Raw genomic sequence first — 22,001 nt, 5'->3', positions numbered from 1 at the left:
TACTTTTGCCCACTCTGTATTGAAAGATGTTAAGCAGGAGATTCCATGATGAGATTTTTATTTTGAAAAAAAAATAGAGGTCATATTAGAGGGAAACAAAATAGGTGCAGGTGGAAACCGATTAGCAAGGTATTGCTGTTAGGAAATTCAGGAAGGACACTGTGCTTCTCCTTGGATGAGGGTTAGCACCGGGCATTCGTAGAAATAAGTGTAGTCAGGAGAGTTAGCTCTATCTTTGTCTTAACCACTATTCTGCACACCTGAAACTAATACAAAATAATATTGAGTATAAGCTGTAGTTAAAAAAATGCTTAATTACAAAAAGAGATTTGGGGAGTGAAATTGGATATTAAGCTAGGGGAGATAAAATAATGACTTCCATGTTTCTGGCCCACACAACCAAATGATAGTAATGCATTTATTGATTTAGGAAACACAAGAAAAATACTTGATTTGAGATGACAAGTTAGGTTTTGGATATGTCAAATTAGGATGTCTTTGAAGAAAGCAGGATAGGATCTTAAGCAGGCAGTTGGAAGTGGGAAATATACAGAAATGAAGCTCAGTGAAGACTTCTGGGCTTGAGGTAAAAAAAAAAATTGAGAATCATCAACAATGCAGAAGATATTTGGAGGGAGGAGCTTAGATGAGATTGCCTAATGAAAAAGATACTTTACCCTCTTCCAAACCAAACTTCAGTATATGAAGCAATACACGCGCCCTGTGTCTACTTAATCTCCCAGTTTGCTCTTTAACCCTTCGCATTCTGACTCCCAGCATCTCTGCTCCATTGAAGCTACTCTTGTCAGTGTTGCCAGTGACTCCCTCAATGCCAGACACAATGGGAAATTGTCGGTCTCTACCTTATTTGACCTCTTTGTATCATTTAAAGCTGATAGCAGCCTGTTTTGAAACTTTCTCTTGTTTTGGAGTCTGCTCTATCACTTGCTTTTGGATTTTCTTTGGCCATTTTTGGCAGCCCTATTTATTTTTGACCTTTTTATCTGCTATTTCCCAGGGCTCTCCTCTCTTTTTACTGCACTGGAGGGATGGAAAATTTAAATATCCACAGGAGTCAAGACATGTTTAAAATGAGTATGAAATAGCCTACTTTCATATTAAACATATTGCACATGGAACCTTTATTTGTATAGCGATCCCTTTGTTTATATGTAAACAGCAATATTTACTTCCACAAACAACCATATGGGCCCAGTGCAGCCATATCTTTCTATTTTGTTTTTCAGTAGAGGCATAAAATCTGGATTTTTTTCTGTGAAATATCTCAATTTTTCATATTCTGGTATCTAGTTCAATTACATTTCTTTTTTTATACACTATTCTGCACAAATAAATGTTGGAAAGTCTCATGTAGCTTTTGGCAGCCAGATAGCCACTTCTCCTTGAGCAGAGATCTATTCTCATGGTTTTAACCACTCTCCTAGGTTCATGCTTTTTACGTCTGCTTCTCAGATGCAGAAGGTCAGTCTAAAAGACAGCTCCCTTCGGCTGTCCCAGTGGCCCCTCTCACTTAGCTTCTCCTCTTCCCTCAGAATCAATTTCTGTTCTACCCAGTCACCCGAGCCATATTACTCTTTCTGTCTTTACTGTCTTTCAGTAACTCCCCTAATCTTTTCTTTCTGTCCCTAATGCCACAATTTTTATTTAGGCCTTTAATATCTCTCACCTGGATTACTATAGTCCTAACCATTGCAAACAGTATAGCATAGTAACTAAGAGTGTGGACTGGAGGCAGACTGCCTAGTTTTGCACTTACTGGCTGTGTGGTCTTGGACGAATTGCTTAACTTGTACAAACCCCAGTCTCCTCATCTATAAAATGGAGATATTAAGAATATCTATGTTAGAAGGTTGTCATGGGGATTATATTAGTAAATGTCTATAAATCACTTAAACCAGTGAAGAGTTCTTATTTTTAGTGGATCCCTTTCTTTTTTTGAGGTACCCACCACCTCTCTTTATATTATCATCACAGTTGTTCCACTGCATTGCAGATTTTGTATATGGCATTGTCCTCAGTGAGACAGTTACTTCCTTGGAAGTTTGGACTACATCATATTTACCTCTGGATCCCCAATATTGGCACAATGCCATACACAAATAGGTGCTAAGTTATTATTATTTTATTTTACTAAATAAACCCATGTGAGCCTCAGTTTCCTCCTCTATTTGCGTAAGTGCTATGCCACACGGGATCATTGGAAGGATCAAGTGGGAGAACAGATGTGAAAGCAACTAAGCCACTATCAAACTAGAAAGATTTCACAGCAGCACTCAGAGGGGGTCCACTTGGAATTTTGCAGGATTGCTCTGTGACGATTTTCATTTGGGGGAATGGATTGAAGACCTTGCCGAAGGCCTCAGCCATCAGGGCTTCTGTTGCATTACTAGCAAATAGGATTCCTCAGACAAAGTTTCAGGTACAGACAGAGGACAGCATGTATTCACACTAAACTGGGGCTCAGAAACCTCAGCCTTGATACCCACAGAACTGAGAATTTGAGGCCTGGCTACTCCCTTCCCAAAGGAACTTACAGTCTTCATTAATTTCAGGAATCTTTCTGAACCCGTCATGACCTATAGACTACATAAAGAGCTGGTCTCTGCTGCCAGTAAGTATTGATGTTACTAGTTACTTTTGTTGTCCTGGCTTCTTAGTACCTACAGCAGTAAGCCTAGAGAACTGCTTGAAGGAAAGTAATTGAGGGGGAAACACACACACACAGATTTTATTCACTGCCAAGTGAAAGTATTCGCGCTTGCTGTCTCACACACGTATCGTACAGTTTTTCGTAAGTCATCGTTAGTTGAGTGGTTTGGAGAGAACTGGCTACCTCGAGGGATGTGACAGGTGTGAGGACTTGACTGATTGATTGCACCTCTTCCATCCGCAGAAGAGCACTGGCTCACACGGCCGGGGCCAGCACAGCGGCTGCTGTTTCAGGTTGTTTCCAGCACTTTGCCTTTTCCAGTGCTTTTCAATTGAGTTGTGAATCAGTAATCCTTATCTGTTCATTGATAGGGTTATGTTTTCTGGATGTTAAAACTGCAGGTGAGGGTGGAGAGGTACATGGGAAATAAGGCATCAAGAATCATCCAAAAAGTTGGAAGCTGAAGAAGCATTAAGATTTTTTGGCCGAGGCCCCTGTATAAGCATGTCTACTTACTTTGATGTGACCCTTCTCCCACCTCGTGCCTGTGGGCTGTACAGGAAAAAGAATCAGGGGACTTGTCCTCATATAACTCTTTGTCGAGGCAAGGTACTTAGGATCTTTGAGCCCTGTTAGTGATTTTCTTAGGAACCCAGAGGCAGGAGCCATACCTGCCAGTACCACAAGGATGGTGGGTGGGAAGGGGTTTCCATCTAGAAATTTAAATGTGGAATATTAGGAGCAACCTGCTGTACCCCGAATTCTGAATGTCTCTGAGACAGTCTTGTCCTCTCTTCTCATCTTTCTCCTCTCTTTTAATTCTTTCATTTTTCTGTCTGTTTCCTTCTTTTCATTTCTCTTTCTCCCTCTCTTTCTCTCTCTGTCTCTCTTTTGCTTTTCGGTGTCTCTCTCTGTCTCTCTGTCTGTTTCAGTGTCTTGTGTCTTAGTATATTTTTGCCATTGTGTTTCTGTGCCTATTCTATTTATCTCTTTCTCTTTTCATCTCTGTAACACTCTCTGTGCCTCTTGTTGTTTATTTTTGCGTGTACACACGCGCGCGCATGTGTGTGTGTGTATGAGAGTTCACTTGATCCAATTGGCCAGAAGGCAAAACTCTCTTTCTCTCTCTTCTTTCTCAGAGTCTGACAACCTGGATTATCGGCTGGGAGCGATTCACTCCTTGGTATATAAGCTACCAGAAAAGAACCGGGAGATGCTGGAACTTCTTATAAGACACTTGGTCAAGTAAGTAACTTCTGGGACTTTAGGCAGAGTTCCCATTAGAGGACTGGCCCACAGGGTAGCTCTGCGAAAAAACTGCTTGTCATCTCTTAAGTTCTAGCCATCAACTGCTTCATCCTGGGCACGCTGCATGCTCTGTAAGGAAGGTGATTTTGCCTATACCTGTGTCTATATTCCTTCTAGAGTCACTGAGCATCTCATTTGAGGGGTTGTCTCAGCTAGGGGACAACTCCAGGTAGACTGGGCTGAACAGAGGTCTTGTTCTCAGATAAATGTGGTTGCAAATTCCAACTCTACCACTTATTTAGCTGGTAAATGTTATGCAAATCTCTCTCAGACTCTGTTCGGTTGTCTCTAAACTGTGGAGACTATTGCCTATCATGCAACAGGACTGCAGTGTGGATGTGAAGGACACAGGTAAACTGCATGGTGCATAGGTGGTCTTCAAGAAATGGAGTCATTGTTCAGATTATGGTTGACTCATTACTTGAGTGTGGCAGGCCCCGACAGACAGCAGCATTCCGCAGAGTAGGCCTGCTGATGGGCTCTAAGTTGGGTGGGTGTAAGCGGCGCACGTGTTCTACTGTGGTGTTTACCATCCAGAGGGCTCAATAGCGTGAATGAAGATGAATTTACTCAACTCATAAAGGGCCAGCTGCTGCCTCTCTGGAAGCAGTATGGTGCCACAGAAAGCACTCCATCCAAGAGCCATCAAACCTGGATCCTAGTTTCAAGGCCATTCTTGGGATCATAAAAAATAAAGAAATGAGACAACAAGCTTAGAAAAAATGTATGCATTTTAAGTGTATTTAAGAAAATAAAGCTGTCCACACACTTACAAAAAATGCTGTGATGATATGCTACAACCTCATTTGGAAAGGATCTCCAACACCGAGAATTCAGGTCGTTGGTGAAGGCGAGGGTGCAGGCCAGGTGGCCCTCTGGGCCTCGCTCTGTGATAAATCCTGCTCACTCTGCCTCACTGGGCCTCTGGCTCCCCGTGATATAATGAGATATCTCTGAGATCTGATCTGGCTCTGACATTCTTCATTTTCGATGAGTATGATAGACACTAATGTAGATAAATAGGCAGAACTGACAAGAAGATGGGTTTTGTATTTATTGCCAATGTTTGCAATTTGGGCAAATAGAGGCTATTAAGAGACATTTTCTTTTGAAAAAGTTGTTGGTGATAATCTCAGGAAAAGCACAAAAATCAGCACATGAGCCATTTGTGTGTTAATTTGAAGTTGCCCTGGGGGAAACAGACTTTGTGTTCAAGTTCCAGCTGTAGCACTAATTGGCTGTGTGACCTTAAGAAAGTTCCACCTCCTCCCTGGGCCTCACTTCGTTCATCTATAACATGAGAGAACTGGACTAAGAAAATCTTGAAGAGTTCTTCCAGCTCTGATTTTCAAAGAGTATGAATATGTGACAGGAGGCAAGGATTTGGTTGGGGACCCTTCTGTTAGCAGTGGGTGAGCATTGCTTTCTTCCATCTACCCAAGGGGTTGGCTACCTGCCTGGCTTTAAGGATCTTGGTCCCCAAATCCCTAGAGCAAAATAAACAAGAGACTGCACAAACATACAGGACACAGAAATAGAAAGACAGATAACCTGAAATACTTGAAAAACTGCTCAAGTTCACTTATAATAAGATAAAAATAAAATTAAACCTCAACCATCTATTTGCAAATCCTGAGGCTTGGCTGCATTCTCTGTTGCTGAGACTTTGGGACACCAGGCGAGCTAATGCATTGTTGGTATTAATGCAATGCACACCTAGAGGAGGGGAATTTGGCAATATGTAACAAATCCACGTATCGTTACCCTTCGACTCGGCAATTCGACTTCTAGGGCCTCTACTTTGCAGACACCTCCACAAGTGAAAAAACAACACATGGACAAGGTCCATCATTGTAGCATGATTTTTAATAGTAAAAGATTACGAACAACATAGATGTTTGATAATAAGGGACTAGTTGAGTAAGTAATGGTATAGTCAAATAGTGTGATATTACACAGTCATAGGAAAGAATGGAAAAAATCTATTGACTTCATTTTTGTAGTGATTCCCAGGATGTGTTACAAATTTCCAGCATATAAAGCAGACAAAAACAACAATGAAAGCCCAAGGTATAAAACAGGGCATGTAATATGCTATCTTTCTTGTAAGAAAAAAGACAGAAATAAGAATATATAAGAATATAAATGCATATTTTCTTTCTTTTGTCAAGTGAAGCAGTGTAAGATAAATAAACTGATGACTCAAACTGCTAACATTTAACAGATGACCCAGCAATTCTGCTCCTACTGAGGGTAAATGAAAACATACGCCCCCACAAAAACTAGTGCACAAATATTCATAGTAGCATTGTTCTTAGTTGCTGAAAGGTAAGAAAAACAACCCAAATGACCATCAAGTGATGAATGGAGACATAAAAAAAGGTGGTATAAACATACACTGGAACATTATCCAGCCATGAAAAGAAGTAAAGCACTGATATATGGCTAAACCTTGAAAACATTATGCTAAGTAAAAGAAGCGAGACACAGGGCCCTGGCTGGTGTAGCTCAGTGGATTGAGTGTGGGCCTGTGAACCAGAGGATCGCGGTTCGATTCCCAGTCAGGGCACATGCATGGGTTGCAGGCTGGTTCCCTGCAGGCCAACTCCCAGCAGGGGCCGCACAAAAGGCAACCATACATTGATGTTTCTCTCCCTCTCTCCTTCCCCTCTAAAGATAAATAAATAAATAAAATCTTTAAAAAAAAAAAGAAGCGAGACACAGAAAACCACATATTATGTGATTCCATTCATACAAAGTGTCCACAGTAAAAAAACCTATGGAGACAGAAAATAGATCAGTGGTTGCCTCAGGCTGGGATGTGAGGACATGGGAAGAAATGAGGACTGGTACCAATGCTTATGGTTTTTTTTTTTTTTTGACTGGTGAAAATATGCTAGAATTAGTGGTGATGTTTACACAAATCTGTGAACATACAAAAAACATTGAATTATACCTTTTCCCCATTAAAATGGTGAATTGTATGTTATGTGAAATAGATCTCAATAAAGCTGTTGTAAAAACAAATCAATAAAACCGGTTATAAAGGGAGCAGGTGATAGAGTGAACTGGGTATGGAATGAGGTCTAGATTCCTCTAAGTCTACCTCCTTCTGTGCATTTGACTTTTCAGCCATATTGATGTTACACAGACCCAAAAAGTAAAATTTTAATCAAAAGTAAAATATTACATACCTAAAAATGAACACACAAGGCAAACAAATCTAAATGTTTATATTGATATCTATATTGATAATATAGACACATAGAGAAAAGTTATTTCATCTAACTTATTATTAACACAGTTCTCTGACTCATTTTTTAAATTTTTAAAAAATATTGTATTATTTATCTTTAGAGGGGAAGGGAAGGAGAGAAGGAAAGAAGTATCAATGTATGGTTGCCTCTCCTGAGTCCCCTGCTGGGCACTGGCCTGCAACCCAGGCATGTGCCCTGACTGGGAATTGAACCGCGATTGTGTGGTTCGCAGGCCCGTGCTCAATCCACTGAGCTACGCCAGCCAGGGCTCATTTTTTACATCTTTTTAAAGATTTTATTATATTTAGAGAGGAAGGGAAGGAGAGAGGGAGAGAAATATCAATGTATGGTTGCTTCTCGTGAGTCCCCTGCTGGGAACTGCCCTGCAACCCAGGCACGTGCCCTGACTGGGAATCGAACCGCAATCATGTGATTCGCAGGCCCGCACTCAATCCACTGAGCTACACCAGCCAGGTCTCTGACTCATTTTTAATGAGATTTATTGTAAAGCAGAACTGCAAAAAATTGTAAGCATCTACCAGTACATTTATTAGTACTATAATATTACTGTTATAGTTTGAAACTATTTTATGTGTGTGTGTATGTATATATGTATATGTGTGTGTATATATATATATATATATATATATCACAAGAATAAAGCAAAAAAGTTGCTAAATTAATATTATCACATGCCAAGATACAGAATATAAGAAAAAGAGGTAAAAAGTACAAATTTTAAGATGTAAAGGAAAAAATTCTCTAATGGTAAAGTTGAATTGAGAATGCCCATACAAACTCCCAATTTTAAAACAAAGCAGCAAAAACTGTGAATCAGTCCTGAAGTGATAATATCCAAAACAGCAAGATAATGGGTACACATAATGCCCTGATCTTTGTTTATAAATAATATTCCCTTGTCTAAAGGAGCAAGACTTTTTAGAGAAATGGCTGAGGTCAGCTTTGGGGCAGTGAAAATACAGGGAGAGCCTTGGATAATGTGTGCCTTTGTAAGCAAAGAACAACTCAAGAACTAATAAGTGTGTCACATCACAAGAACACAGGAACCTACTTGAAAAAGCTGGCACTGATTATATCTGGGGGCATTCTGAACATCAAAAATAGTAAATATTATATCTGATCATAAACTTTCAATAAATAAAAATTTATGGGGAGTAGATGGAATAAAGAAAGTTCTTTATTAGCCCTGGTGATGTGGCTTAGTGGTCTGAGCACTGGCCTGTGGACCAAAAGGTCATTGGTTTGATTCCCAGTCAGGGCACATGCCTAGGTTGCGGGCCGGGTTCCCAGTAGGGGGCAGGTGAGAGGCAACAGATCGCACATTATATTTCTTTCTCCCTCCTTTCCTATCTCTAAAAATAAGTAATTGAAATCTTTAAAACAAAAAGCTCTTTATTAAAGAAGTATACAGCTAATAAATGTGGAGGGAATGATAGAATTAGAAAAAACTATTGCATTGCAACCTCAGTGTCCTAGCTCTTTTAGGAATGGATGGAAACCACTGGTTAGAAGATTGTTGAGGAACAAGATATATACATAGTTTTAATGTATCACCCACAGATTACTTACTAACTACAAATGGAAAAGTGTAGCTTTACAATGAAGCTATCCAAAAACCACCATTTTAATTAACTGATCAAAGTTAGTGTCGCTGAGCTGCCATCTTGAGTCCTCAAGCACATGCACGGTTATTGTCACCTGGTCTGCCCCAGACCCCCTGAGCACCAACCATAGTCCCCTTCGAGGCCCTCCTTCCTCTCCAACAAGATGAAAGAAACTATCCCGAACCGGCAGAAACTCGCCAAAGTGCAGACACGAGTGCACATTGGTGGGGAAGGGGCTGCTCATATCGTGGAAAAAAGAAGGCAGTTCACAGAACGGCTGCAGCAGATGATAAAAATTCCAGTTCTCCTTAAAGAAATTAGGGGTAAGTGTTATCTCTGGTGTTGAAGACATAAATATGTTGCAAACGAAGGAAGAGTCACCCGCTCTAACAGCCCTAGAGTTCAGGCCTCTCTGGCAGTGAACGAACACTTTCCTGATGACTGCCGTGCTTACACAGAGCGGCTGATGGAAACGCTGCCCAGCATCTTAAACCAGCTTGGTGCAGACAGTCTGACTCGTTGAAGGGGACTGGCTGAAGCTCTGCCCAACCAATCTGCGGATGGAAAAGCACCACTTGCTACCAGAGGAGAGGAGGATGATGAAGTTCTGGATCTTGTGGGCGATTTTGATGAGGTTTCCAAGAAAGAAGCAAACTGACTTGAGGCAGTTTCCTTTTTTAAAGGTTTTATTTATCTATTTTTAGATAGAAGGAAAGGGAGAGAAAGAAACATCAATGTGTGGTTGCCTCTTGCGTACCCCCTACTGGGGACCTGGCCTGCAACCCAGGCATATGCCCTGACTGGGAATCGAACCAGTGACCTTGGTTTGCAGGCTGGAGCTCAATCCACTGAGCCATACCAGCCAGGCCAAATATTGAGGTTTTTTTTTTCTGATTACATGTTGCAGTATATTTAGTGTGTGGCCCAGAGATGCTAAAAGGTTGGACAGCTCTGTTGGCTTTGTGAGCTCTATGGACTCCGTCACAACTACTCAGTTCTAGTTCTCCTTTTGCAATAGAAAAGCAGCCATTGTTAATATGTGAATGAATGGATATAGTTGTGCTCTTGTAAAACTGTATTTACATAAGCAGTTGGAACGTTGGATTTGGCCTAAGAGTCATAGTTTGATGACTTCCTGATCTATAAAAGTAGTTCTTTTGTGGGCATCAGAGTCACTTGGAGGGCTAATAAACAATGCAGACACCAAAGCTTGAGACAATATAGGATAGGGCTCTATGTTTTTACCATGTTCCCAATCTCTAGGTTCCCCCCCACCATGTCTTTCTTTTTTTTTTTTTCTTGTAATTTTTGAGTTAAAGAAAATAGGTCATTTGTGTTTTAAAGTTTACCATAGTTGGATCAAAAGCTTTGCTCTTGTTCTGGTTCTTTGTATGTGTGTGTGTGTGTGTTTTTTTGGGGGAGGGGTTTGTTTGTTTGTTGCCGTGTGTAGTGGGGAAGGCAGGCATACTTGAGAGATGGTTTTGTGCTCTTCCAACAGTAGATTCATAATATGTGACTGTCTTTTCTATCCATTATTTTCAAGAGAAAGACTTAGATTCTGTGAAAGGCAAAGTGGGCAGTCCCTTTATATTAGCTAAAAACCTTCTCATTTTACAGATGAGGAAACACATATGAAGGGATGGAAAAAGAGGCCCAAGTCACACAGAACATTAGTGGTGGCACCAGACTTGATGAATTTATTTAGTTTTTATTGTTTATTGAGGTATAATTGACAAAAATTGTATATATATGCAATGTGAAAGAATCACCACAATAAAGCTAGTCGATATCTGTATCACCTCACATAGGTACCACTCTCTTTCTCTCCCTAATTTTATGAACACTTCACATGTACCCTCTCAGTAAATTTCAAGTATACAATACAGTATGTTAACTGTAATCACATCATTGTACATTAGATCTCCAGACTGCATTCAACTTACATAGCTGAAACCTTGTACTTCTTGACATCTCTGTATTTTTCCCTCCTCCTCAGCCCCTGGCAACCACCATTGTACCCTCTACTTCTGAGAGTTAGACTGTTTTAGATTCCACATGTTAGTCAAATCATACAGTATTTGTCTTTCTGTGTCTTTCTTATTTCACTTAACATAATGTCTTCCCCGGTCATCCACTTTGTTGCAAATGGCAGGGTTTTCTTCTATTTTAAGGCTGATTAATGTTTTGCTCTGTGTGTGTGTGTGTGTGTGTGTGTATATCCATGTATCCATCTGTAGATATTTAGCTTGTTTTCATATCTTGGCTATTGGGAATAATACTTCAGGAAGCACAGGTGTACAGATGTCTTTTCGAGATGCTGATTTCATTTGCTTTGGATATACATATATGTATATATATATATTCTCCATAAGTGGAATTGCTGGGTCATAAGGTAGTGCTAGCTATAGGCATTATAATTTATGACCCCTGATCTAAACCATTTAATCAAAATTATTTTTTCCTAAACTGGAGATTTTTGCGACCTCCGCCTGATACCCATTTCTTTGTTTTAAATTTGTACACTTAAGAAGTTATATTCGTTTTCTGTAGTTCATATGACACAAGAATTTAAGATTTCTTTGCTGTCAAATCATATTACAAGGTCCTCTCTAATTCACTATTCACAATTGCTTTGTTTGGTTTCATTCCTCTTATTAAACCACACTTTGGAGTGTTTTTGGAGTGACTTAAGCCTCTTAGTAGTATTCAGAATGTTATCTGAATAGACACTTCTCCAGAGAGGACATACAGATGGGTAGTAGACACATAAAAAGATGATCAACATCACTCCTCATCAGAGAAATGCAAATTAAAACCACACTGAGGTACCACTTCACACCTGTCAGAATGTCTACCATTAATGAATCAACAAAGAACAAGTGCTGGTGAGGATTTGGAGAAAAGGGAACCCTTTTGTACTATTGGTGGGAATGCAGATTGTTGCGACTAATACAGAAAACAATATGGATTTTCCTCAAAAAAATTAGAAATGGAATTGCCTTATGACCCAGCAATCCCACTCCTGGGAATATATCTGAAGAGACCGAAAACACTAATCCAAAAGAAATAAGCACCTCTATGATTATTGCAGCATTATTTACAATAGCCAAGATTTGGAAGCAAGCCAAGTGCCTATCAGTACATGAGTGGATAAAAAATCAGTGGTACATTTACATAATAGACTATTACTTAGCCAAGAATGAAATCTTACCGTTTGTGACAGCATGGATAGATGTAGAGGGTATTATGCTCAGTGAAATAATTCAGTCAGAGAAAGACAAATACCATATTATTTCACTTATACGTGGAATCTGAAGAACAAAATAAACAAACAAAATAGCAACAGACTCATACAGAGGGAACTGGTGGTTGCCAGAAGGGAGGGGGTTGGGGCACTGGGTGAAAGAGGTAAAGGAATTAAGAAGCACAAATCGGTAGTTACAAAATTGTGACAGGGAAGTAAATAAAGCATAGGAAAGATAGTCTGTAATACTGTGATAACTATGTATGGTGCCAGGTGAAGTATTGGAAATATCAAGGGGAACACTGTATAGAGTATATCAGGTCTGTTCAGAAGGTATCCAGTCATGTACTATGAAAAATAGAGACATTTATCAAAGAAGACACAAGAAACACTGTACATAGGACAATGATAGTCCCCTTCAGAGTAGGCACCTAGGGACCTCATACAGTTCTCCCAGTTACCATCAGCTGCCCTGTCGTATTTTCCTGAATCTCATCAGTGGTCTGAAATCTTTTCCCTTTCAAAGGTGATTCTAGGTTTGGGAAAAGCCAAAAGACACCTGGCACAAAATCTGAGCTGTAGCTGGGTTGAGTCACCTGGGTGATTGGATATTTCACAAAAATCTCTGCATAAGATGTGATGCATGAGTGAGCACATTGCCATGGTGAAGCTGCCAATCACCAGCTGTCCATAGCTGCAGCATTCTGAATTATCCAAATAGTTTCCATGGAGGAATGTTCAAGCTTTAGTGCAAAACGTGATGCAGAGTCATTGCTCTACTCAGACAATCTAAATGCAATGGCCACACAGTGCATGTGCTCAGTCAATGGCGTCTACCATGCACACTGACTAGTACAGTGACGTTGTCATTGTTCACACATTGTTCACACATGCGCATTCCAGCCCAGTCTCCTTGGCTGCCAGGTTACATCTGTGTCACACAAACCATTTTCACTGTATTAACTAACAATAGCTGGGCATTTTCTGGACAGATGGTGCATAATTGTCTGACTACTAAGCTGTACACCCAAAACCAATACTTAATTTCAGAAAGAAAAATTAAAGTAAAAAAAGAATGGGTAATAGAAAGATACCAAATGCAAAGAAATCTCCTCAAAGAACAGGATACCTTCCAAATCTCATAAGAAGGGAAAAGTAACTGTCTTAAGACATATGCAAGGAATCTCCCTCAGAGAAATAGGTGAGTAGAATTTACAGGGGTCCCTATATGGGCTTCAGTTCCTTGAGAGGAACTAGGCAAGCAGGCACTGGGATGTGATGGAAGAATGTAAGACTTGGAGCTCCACAGACGTGGGTTTGTATCCCTGTGTTGCCATGTATTCATAAACCTTCTGACTTTGATGAAGTGCTTTATCCTCCACCATAGACATGGGCTTCCGAGATAAAATACTCCACCACTTGCAGTTGTGAGAGTTAAATGAGCTCTGGCACATTCAGCTAAAGGCAGTTACTTTCAAAGCTCCCAAAAGGAGAAGAGCATTCGCATCTGTTGGAGGCTGTTGCTAGTTTAGCCATTCTGGATCCCTTGGTGACAGCATGGAGTTCCTTTTAAAATGTGACATCTGAAATAATTCAGTAAACAACAAAGGGTTAATTTCAGAAGTATTTAAACTTTTGAAGAGGACATATCAACAATTCAGCAATACCAAAGGCCTGTGAATGGTTGCTGTTCATTATCATCTGAATAGTGCACAGACTTGGACACAAGTTTAATGGGCTTCATTAGGATTTGTCTAAATAACCTGTCCCTGACAATTACCCATTTAGTGACAGGAGCCTGCTCATTAATTGGGTCAGTCCTGCAGGGACTTTGAAATGGGTGGGTTTCTAAAACAAATCTTACTTTTCAATTACAGTTGACATTTAGTGATATTTTGCATTAGTTTCAGATGTACAGTACAGTGGTTAGACAATCATATACTTCACAGACTGATCCCCGCAATATTTCCAGTACCCACATGGCACCATACATAGTTGTTACAGTGTTACTGACTACACTCCTTATACTGTACTTTACATCCCAGTGACTGTTGTGTAGCTGCCAATCTCTAATTCTTAATCCCTTCACCTCTTTCACCCAGTCCTCTACCTCCAGCTCCTCTAGCAGCCATTGATTTGTTCTCTGCAATTAACGAGTCTGTTTCAATTTGCTCGGTTTATTTATTTATTTATTTAAAAACATTGTATTCATTTATCTTTAGAAGGGAAGGGAAGGAGAGAAGGAGAGAAATATCAATGTATGGTTGCCTCTCATGCATCCCCTCCTGGGAACTGGCCTGCAACCCAGGCATCTGCCCTGACTGGGAATAGAACCATGATTGTGTGGTTCACGGGCCCGTGCTCAATCCACTGAGCTACACCAGCCAGGGCCCTCATAGCTATTTTGACCAAAGGACAGCACATCCTTTACTTTGATGCCTCTAGTACTATTTGAAAGAGCAGTAGAGACATTCAGGTCCGTTAAAAATAATTAATTGACCCTGCTTGGTGTGGCTCAGTGGATTGAGCACTGGCCTGTGAACCAAAGGGTTGCCAGTTCAATTCCCAATTAGGGCACATGCCTGGGTTGTGGGCCAGGTCCCCAGTTGGAAGGTATGTGAGAGGCAACCACACATAGATATTTCTCTCCCTCTCTCTCTCCCTTTCCCTCTCTCTAAAGATAAATAAATAAAATCTTCAAAACCAATAATAATAATTAATTGGTACCTTCTGCGTGCAAGGCACGCATGCTTGGAAGTTGTTTACCCCCTAGTGGGAGAGGCAGGTAATAAACAAAAAATTTGCAATATACTCCGCTTTCTAATGATGTCCTTCAGTTAAGATGAGGACAGTGGGCTAGGATGGCTCTGAAGGAGATACCAGGTAAAGTGAGTCTCAGTGGACACAGACACATTCTTTAGGTCTAGGAGGAGGGGGACATTTTAAGCTCAAGGAATGCAGAGACACGGAGCTTGAAACAGTGTGGTTTAGCCAGAAAATCTGACCTAAGCAGTACAGTATATGAAATGTCCAAGGTCAGCAGTGCCTAGATGGAGACTCCTGGAGAGGTAATAGTAAGAGCAGATACTTCTAATGGGTTATTTCCAGGATACCATGCTAAAGCCACTTAGGTCTATTCAACAACCCTCTGAGGTAGATACTATTTTTGCAAATAGAAAAACTGAAGTCCAGAGAGTTTAGGTCACTAATAGTCACTGTTGCACAGCTAATGAGTCACTCACATCAGCTTCAGAGCCCAAGTCATAGAAGGCCTTAATTGCTGCTTTCATAAGAGTTTGTCCTATCCTATAAAAAAAAAAAAAAAAACAGGACACCAGTAAAAGAAAATTAACCAAGGAGGTAACTAGAGATCAGAAAATTTGGGGTTAAAGGCCCTATTGGACTTTGGCTGTTTGTAACTTCAGGCAAATATTTTTCCTTCTTTGGACTTCTGTTTTTTCATCTGTAAAATGAGGACAATGATGAAGGGCTAAGCTTAAGAATCCCTGTCAGCTATTTCAGTTTTTTGCTTCTGGAACTCAGGGTTGGAAAGGGCCTGGATTCCTAATTGACGAGACTGGTATACACTTTCTCTATGTACTTTTTTCAGCTTTATATACACACTATACCTCTTGCCTGGAATGTCATATTGCTTCCTTCCTTCCTTTCTTTCCAAATACTCTCTAACTATAGCCCTACAACCTGCCTCTATTCTACAGTGCTACTGAGTTAGCTATGTCTCACTTTGGGCCCTAGCTATATAGTGTCTTGTATTCTTTGCTAGTTGTTTGTGTTTTAATGTTTTCTTCCCATCTTGGGCCTCTTCTACATTTTAGTTTCACTTAACCCCCTATGTCAACTAACAGTCTCGGTTACGTGGGAGTCCTGGAAAAAATCTTGTTAATCATTTTCTTTCTCCTTTGGCAGTGTATGTGAGCACAGCAAAGAGAACCTTATGACCCCCTCCAACATGGGGGTGATCTTTGGTCCCACGCTGATGAGAGCTCAGGAGGACACTGTGGCTGCCATGATGAACATCAAATTCCAGAACATTGTGGTAGAAATCCTAATTGAGCACTTTGTCAAGGTATGTATTTCTTGTCCTTGCCATCACGCCTCCAGACATGTAACACTTCGCCACCTTTTAGAGTTGTGTCTCCCTTCCTGGCTCAAGTTGATAATGGGAGGACATTCCATTACGGCACAATGGCATTTAATAGCATTTCTGCCCCTGTGAGATTCATTTATTCAGCAAATAGTGCTTGGTTATGTAACCATTTGATTACTGGACACCATGCTAGATAGTATAGGAAGAAAAATACCACTATATACATTTACATTTAAAGTCATTATTGATAGGTATGTGGTTATTAGCATTTTAGTATTCGTATTTGTATTTTTCAATGGATTTTGTTTATTTTTAGAGAGAGGGGAAGGGGAAGGAGAAGGAGAGGGAGAGAAACATCAATGTGGGAGAGATGCATTAATTGGTTGCCCCCCACACCCCCCCCCCAACTGGGAATCTGGCCTGCAATCCAGGGAATCAAACTGGTGATCTTTTGATTTGCAGGCCGGCACTTAATCCACTGAGCCACACCAGCCAGGGCTATTTGTATTTTTAAATCTTTGCTCTTGTCCTTTTCCTCTGCCTCCCCTCCCCTCCCCTCCCCTCCCCCTCCCCCTCCCCCTNTTTTTCTTGTCTGGGAAGCTCCTTTTCTACCTTTCTATTCTAAGTGATAGCCTGTTGGTAACAGTAATTTTGGTTGTAGGTCCCTGCTTTGCATCACTCTGAATATTTTGTGCCAGTCCCTTCTGGACTGCAAAGTTTCTGTTAACAAATCAGCTGAGGGTGTCATAAGAGCTCCCTTGTATATAACTACGTATTCTTCTCTTACTGCTCTTAAAGATTCTCTCTTTGGATCTGGCTTGGTGGCTCAGTTGGATGGAACATTATCCCATACATTAAAGTTTGCTGGTTCCATTCTCAGTCAGGGCACATATCTGGGTTGTGAGTTCAATTTCCAGTTGGGGTACATATGGGAGGCAACTGATTGATGTTTCTATGTCACATCAGTGTTTCTCCCTTTCTCTCTGTCTAAAATCAGTAAATGTTTTTGGATGAGAATTAAAAAAAGATGATCTCTTTGTCTTCAACTTTTGGCATTTTACTTTCAGTGTGTCTTAGTATGGGCCTGTTTGGATTCATTTTGTTTGGGACTCTGTGCTTCCTACACTTGTATGTCTATTTCCTTTGTCAGAATAGGGAAGTTTTCAGTCATTATTCCTTCAAATAGGTTTTCAGTCCCTTGCTCTTTCTCTCCTTCTGGTACCGTGTGATGTGATTATTGTTACACTTGGTGTTGTTCCAGAGATCCCTTAAACCAGAGGTCCCCAACCATTTGGCACCAGGAAGTGGTTTTTCCATTGACTGGTGGCTGGGATGGTGGGGGGGGACAGAAGGTGGAGAGCTGGGGGAGGGAGGTATAGTAGGCAGAGTTCAGGTGAGCTTCACTTGCTCACTACCACTCACCTGCTGTGGGGGAGTAGTGGGTAGAGACAGGAGGCAGAGCTCAGAGGAGCTTCCCTTGTGCCCAGTTCCTAACAGGTTTTGGACTTGTACTTGTCCGTGGCCCAGGGGTTGGGGACCCCTGCCTTCAACTACCCTCATATTTTTTATTCTTTTTTCTTTTTGCTGCACTGATTGAGTGTTTTTGCCTACCTTGTCTCTAAATTACTGATTCAGTCCTCTGCTTCATCTAATCTGATGTTGATTCCATCTTATATATTCTTTATTTCACTTATTGTATTTTTCATTTCTGATTATTTTTTTATGATTTCTGTGCTCTTTTTTATGTTTATCATCTCTGTTGATATTCTCACCGAGTTCATTTACTCTAAGTTCATTGAGCAACCTTATAACCAGTGTTTGGAACTATGTATCTGGTAGATTGCTTGCCTCCATTTTGCTTAGTTCTTTTTCTGGAATTTTGTCCTATTCTTTCATTTGGACATGTTTCTTTGTCTACTCATTTAGGCTTTCCCCCTGTGTTTGTTTCTACATGTTAGATAGATCTGTTATGTCTCCTAGTCCTGGCAGGGTGACATTATATAGTAGGTGTCCTATGGGGCCAAGTTGTACAGTATCCCTGGCCACCTCAGCTGGGTACTTTAGGGGTATCCTTCTTTTGTGGGTTGTTTGTGTCTTCCTGTTGTAGTTGGGCCTTGATTGCTATTGGCACATGATTGGTTAGAATTAATCCTCAATCTGACTGGCTGTGGCTACAGAGGATGAGTTATCATGTAGGGGCGGACCCTGTGGAGTGGCATTTGCTTTAGTGGTCCTTTGGTGCCTGTTGAGCTGGCCCTTTGGGTGTGCCATTGTGGAGCTAATTGGGTGGTGCCCTGGTGTGTTCTGAATCCAGTCAGTGGGTGTGTTGGCTCTTGGGCCTCCTGGGAGGGGTACTAGTGCAGACCTAGGTCAGCTTCTACCAGCTAGGTCAGCTGGTCCCATGTCCACACAGTAGGAGCTACAAAGTGATCTATGGTGGCAGCTGCCTATGCTGGGCTTGGAGATGCCTGGGAATGGTTATGCTGTGAACTGAGGCCAGTTGTCACAACTTCCATGCTGTGGGCCGAGGAATTCCATAGTGTGGGCTGAGGCTAGCCTCTTAGGAATAACAGCCACTGAAGGAGGTTCAGGCTTGTGCATCAGTTAGATGGAGTGGGTTTTCAGGGTATCACCAGGGTGAAGTGAGTTTGATGGAGACTCAGATTTGGTAACCATATGTAGGTTGGGTTAGGGGGAGGGTTCAGCAAAGTGAAAATGGCATCTGCTCGTCAGCTCTGTTGTGGGAGGGCTCACTAAAAAAACATAACATCAGAGAGAGCTGCCACTCCAGTCCTGACCTGAAGCCAGACAGTTTTAGTTCCTCCCCCTATGTCTCTGACACTTTTCAACCTGCTTCCCCAGTGCTAAAGCTTAGAGCAAGTGTATCTGTCAGCAGGTAATTCCATGTATGGATCCTTTAAGAGGACCATATGGGACTCCAAAAGCCCTCCATCTCTCCCAGAGGGAAGCCTCACTGATTTTCATAGCAAGATGTTGTGGGGGAGTTCTCCTCCTGGCATTGGTGCCCCAGGCTGGTGAGCCAGATGTGAGGCTGGGACCCCTCCCTGCTCGGGGCAACCCTCCACAGCTGAGATAATCTTCCCGCATCTTAATTCCCACACGTAGTTGTGTACCCAGCCTATTCTGCATCTATGCCCCTTCTACGAGTCTCGATACATCTTTTTTAATGTCCTTAGATATAAGAGTTCTGTTTGGTGGCTAGTCTTCAGGTGATTTGCAACTCTGATTCTGTATTTTAGTTATACTTTCGGTATGGTTGTGGGAGGAGGCAAGCCTAACATTTACCACCATCTTGACAGAAGTCAGCAGTTTTCCAATTTTAAATATAATAGCCAGGAAGGCCTCATTGAGAAGACTACCTTTGAGCAGAGGACCATAGGAAATAAAGGAGGGGTTCATTCAGAGAACTGGTGGGAAAGCATTCTAGGCTGAGCAAATGTTAAATACAAAGTCCTCGAGGCAGAATTATGCTATTGTGTTCAAAGTGGCCAGATTGGCTAGAAAGGATTCTGCAAAAGAAGAAATAGAAGGTGGGTTCAGAAAGGAAATGGAAAGGGCAAGCAGAGTAGATACTATAGTGCTTTAGAATCCACTGGGAGGACTTTGACATTGCTATGTGCATAAGATAGAAGTTTTTGACCAGGGAAATGACATTATTTGTCTTAGGTTTAGCAGGATAGTTCTGGTTCCTGTGTGGAGATAGCTGCAGGGGAACAAAGGTTGAAGCAAGGAGACTAATTATGAGTCTCTTTCAATAATTCAGTCAAGAAATGATTGTACCTTGGATGAGGCTGGTAACAGTGAAGGTGGTGAGAAGTCAGATTCTCAATGTATTTTGGAGGTAGAGCCAACAGACTTGCTGACAAATCGTATGTGGAATGTGAGGAAAAGAGAAGGGTCATGGGTAGCTTCAAGGTTTTTTTGTTGTCTTAACAACTGGAAGGATGAAGTTGCCATTTGCTGAGATGGATAAGACTGCAGGGGAACAGATGTGAAGGAAAAGAGCAAGAGTTAAGTTGGGGACAAATTAAGATAGATTTGCCTATGAGACATCTGAGGTCAGAGAAGAGAGCAGGGTTAGAAGAATAGAGTGGTCTTCGATAGCAGAGAAGGGAGGGGTGAAAGCCATGTGAATGAATAGTCTTTCTTATGGATTACTTGTAGCACGAGAATATTAGATGAAGCACTGACATCGAGGGCCAATAGGAGAGACTACAAGCCATATTGGGAAAGAATGGTCAGTGATGGCAGAAGTAGAAGGTAGGGGAGCCCTAGACTCCTGGAAAGAGAGAGTTTCAGAGGAAAAGAGTAGACAGTAATTTCAGTTGCCCGGGTTAAGTCATATAGTAGAAACACTGAGAAGTATCTACTGCTTTAAATGTTTTTAAAGTTGTAAAATATGAGTGGTACATGTACCACTTATTGTAAAAATTTCAAGCCATAGAGAAAACATAGAACAACAAACAATTTCACCCTTTACCTATGTTCAACCCCTAGTTACAATTCTTAGTCAATAATTTCTTGTTTCTCATTTGAACCAAGAAAATAAATTGCATATAATCACATACACATGCATCGATACATTTGATTGATTTCGATATGTACATATTAGTCCTCTAACTGCCTACAGCTGAAAACCCTGGACGTTAATTATAAGAGTACCAGCTGAGCTAGCCTGGCACCTGTAGGACATTATTTATAAAAGCATCACAAGAAAACTGAAATACGGAGGGGAGAAGGCAGACCAGACTGGCTAGGGGCCTTGTAACCCAAGCAGTGACATGGCCATGACTCACTTGCTATTTGTTTTTGCCTCGTATCTCCCACGTTGTGTAGTCTGGCAGCTTACAACCTAAGAAAACCAACAGATGCAATCTAAAATGTTCCCAACAAAAGCCTACTCTCCTTAGCCAAAGAACCTGGAAAGGAACAGCCTAAAACAGAAAAATATCAGATAATAAACTCTACTCCAGTAAAACACCACAGACAAAAAACAGCTCCACCCCCAACCCTGCCTGCAAAGGATGTGTAGGGAGCTGAGACTTATACCTTTCCTGGTCTTTAATGAGGCAGCTGACCTCCCCTCCCCCGAACCCACGTGGTGGTGTCAAGAAGGCCAAGTGGGACACTGAACTTTCTTCCACACCTGATGGTAATGAGACAATCTCTCCCATTCCCTCTGTTGTCATTGGTGACCACCTGAAGCACTTGGATTCCCATCCCTCCATAAGCACTGAAGTGGTATCAGGGGAGGCCTGTTAGCAATACGTGACTTTTACCACTACTCAGTGGTGATACGGCTGCCACTCTGGGGTGTCAATGGAGAGGAGACTACATAGGGAACAATAATGAGACACCCCTGTCCTCTAGCCAGAGTGGTACCATCAGAGGGCTATCGAGAAGCCTAAACTCCTACTCCTGCCTAGTAGGAAAAGGAGTCTTTCGCTCCCTTTAGAATGTCAAGGGAGGCCAAGGAGAAGACCTGGACTTAGACCCCACCCTGGCTGTGCTCCTCCTTTTCTGCAGTGGCAGGGTCTGAGGAGACTGGTTACAACGGGAGGTATAAGTAAGCATAAGACTCTCTTGTTTTTATTGTTCAAATACAGTTGTCTCCATTTTCCTGCCACCATTTCTACACCCCACACTGCACACACACCCACCTCCCTCTCATAATATGCAAATTAACAGGCTTTGTTTGAGAACCCTTTCAAGAACCAGGAAGTTGTCAACATGAATGAGAAAAGACCATCAACAGATAGCAACATCA

General features: G+C 41.4%; 1 protein-coding gene across 1 annotated transcript in view; it reads left to right on the top strand.

Moving 5' to 3' along the window:
- Positions 1-22,001, top strand: part of OPHN1 (oligophrenin 1) — a 278,964-nt gene that overhangs the window by 207,638 nt on the left and 49,325 nt on the right. Inside the window, exons 14-16 of the mRNA XM_037054966.1 lie at positions 2,574-2,632; positions 3,811-3,916; positions 16,033-16,192. Of these exons, the coding sequence (XP_036910861.1) occupies positions 2,574-2,632; positions 3,811-3,916; positions 16,033-16,192 (325 nt within the window). The remainder of the gene's footprint in view (positions 1-2,573; positions 2,633-3,810; positions 3,917-16,032; positions 16,193-22,001) is intronic.

The sequence above is a fragment of the Sturnira hondurensis genome, unplaced genomic scaffold, assembly GCF_014824575.4.
Source record: "Sturnira hondurensis isolate 20B ecotype Veracruz unplaced genomic scaffold, ASM1482457v3 Scaffold0008459, whole genome shotgun sequence".
In the NCBI taxonomy this organism is placed as follows: domain Eukaryota; kingdom Metazoa; phylum Chordata; class Mammalia; order Chiroptera; family Phyllostomidae; genus Sturnira; species Sturnira hondurensis.
Note: the sequence above shows the minus strand (reverse complement) of the source record. Positions and strands in the feature narration are given on the sequence as shown.